At 44.1% G+C, this 1,631-nt stretch overlaps 1 protein-coding gene across 1 annotated transcript in view; it reads left to right on the top strand.

Annotated features, from left to right (window-relative positions):
- The first annotated feature begins 670 nt into the window (after window positions 1-670).
- The window catches only part of LOC143296593 (uncharacterized), an 18,823-nt gene continuing 17,862 nt past the window's right edge, over window positions 671-1,631 (top strand). The window contains exon 1 of the mRNA XM_076608618.1: window positions 671-797. Coding sequence (XP_076464733.1) covers window positions 698-797 — 100 coding nt within the window. The 5' untranslated portion in view covers window positions 671-697. The remainder of the gene's footprint in view (window positions 798-1,631) is intronic.

The following is a 1,631-nucleotide window of genomic DNA, read 5'->3' as shown; positions in this document are numbered from 1 at the left end:
TAATGGTTCTATTCTTTTTTCAACACAGATATTAATCCATCCGGCAACTACATCACATCACCGATTGCTGATGTGGAAAGGACGCAGGGAAGGTACATATTGACCATGCTAACCATTAACGTCAGTTACGTGTCGTCGGATAAAGTCGTCTGATCTCCTGACGGCCACTGGCCTTTCTGCACAACAGCAGCATTCTTGGTTTAAGCAAGTGTTTATCCTGAAAACATATTAAACCTGTGAACAAAAACAACAGAGCAACAACAATTTTACAGCTCATATCGTGTTCAAAGCAAGTGGTTGATTATGATTCGTTTGGTCTAGTGTGAAGGCTGAAGTATGTTACGCAAATACAGGAATTTTTTTAAATAACAAGTTTTCCTTTTGTGTGTTTAAACGACAGCTATGACATTTGACAACAGTGAAGGTTTTTCGCCGTTCTGGAAAAAAAAAGGGGGATTCCATTGAAGCCAATGAAGTGCATGCATCCTGAAAATGACTGCGGGTGACGAAGAGTGTCTCCATCCAACTTTCGTAATCATTTCGTGAGAACAAACGAGCAAGCAGCCGGCTGTCACAAGGACTTTGACCATGATGGAGTGACCACCAGTCGACACTGCGCATTCTCTTTGATGGTGGACGTTTAGCCAATGACATACAGCTGCTTTCACAGCACAGAGGGGATGGGGGACAGTTGACCATGGTGCAATACTGCTGGTGCCAGGTGCTCTCTCTGGCTGTGGTGGTCTTCAACCTGTGCGGTGAGGGGACAGGGTTCGTGTCTGGCTTGTACAAAATTGGTAAGTACGTGTGTGAGTGTGTGTGTGTGTGTGTGTGTGTGTGTGTGTGTGTGTGTGTGTGTGTGTGTGTGTGTGTGTATGTGTGTGTAGGAGGAGGTGTCTGGGAGGGGTGTGAGGGTGTGGGGGGCAGCGTGTTTATATTTGTGTATGTGTGTGTTAGGGGATGAGGTGGTTTGTATGTGTGTGTGTGTGTGTGTGTGTGTGTGTGTGTGTGTGTGTCTGTGTGTCTGTGTCTGTGTGCATACATGTACTTGTGCACGTATGCTCGTACGCACATAATATAAACATGAGCAAGGACGTACGTTTTGTTTTTATGTGTGAAATTTTAATTGTTTTCAGGTACGAATGATGGAAGGTTGGTGCGTGTGTGCAAGTCAGTGTTTGTCAGTGGGTGTGTCAAGGTATGCGCATGCACATGTGTGTATAAAGGTTTGTTGTTGCTGTTTAATAGCAGAGTGTAAACTCTTCAGTTTACATGGAAATGATTGTCACAGGACCACCAAGTGGACCACTAACCATGCAAGCAACGAATCTATTTTTGTTTAGAATTCCGATTAGCCAGATGAACATTGGGGGCGGTGTGGGGGCTAAGTGACCGGATGGGAGGGGATGCCATTGATAGAGAACAGAAATATGAACAAATTGCTTATATATGTTACAAGAAAGACTGGAGGCGAAAGACGAAATGTTGCAGATACACGACAGATAGTCCTGACAAAAATGCTCGTAGACATGTGAACAGAGCACAGTGTCACTTCTGGTTTGGAAAGATTGAATTTGTGTGAAATATAACAGTGTTGTGTATGCGTTGATCTCTCTCTTTCTCTCTCTCTC

This window comes from Babylonia areolata, chromosome 21 (genome assembly GCF_041734735.1).
Source record: "Babylonia areolata isolate BAREFJ2019XMU chromosome 21, ASM4173473v1, whole genome shotgun sequence".
NCBI classification, from domain to species: Eukaryota; Metazoa; Mollusca; class Gastropoda; order Neogastropoda; family Buccinidae; genus Babylonia; species Babylonia areolata.
This window is presented reverse-complemented; position numbering and strand designations above follow the sequence as displayed.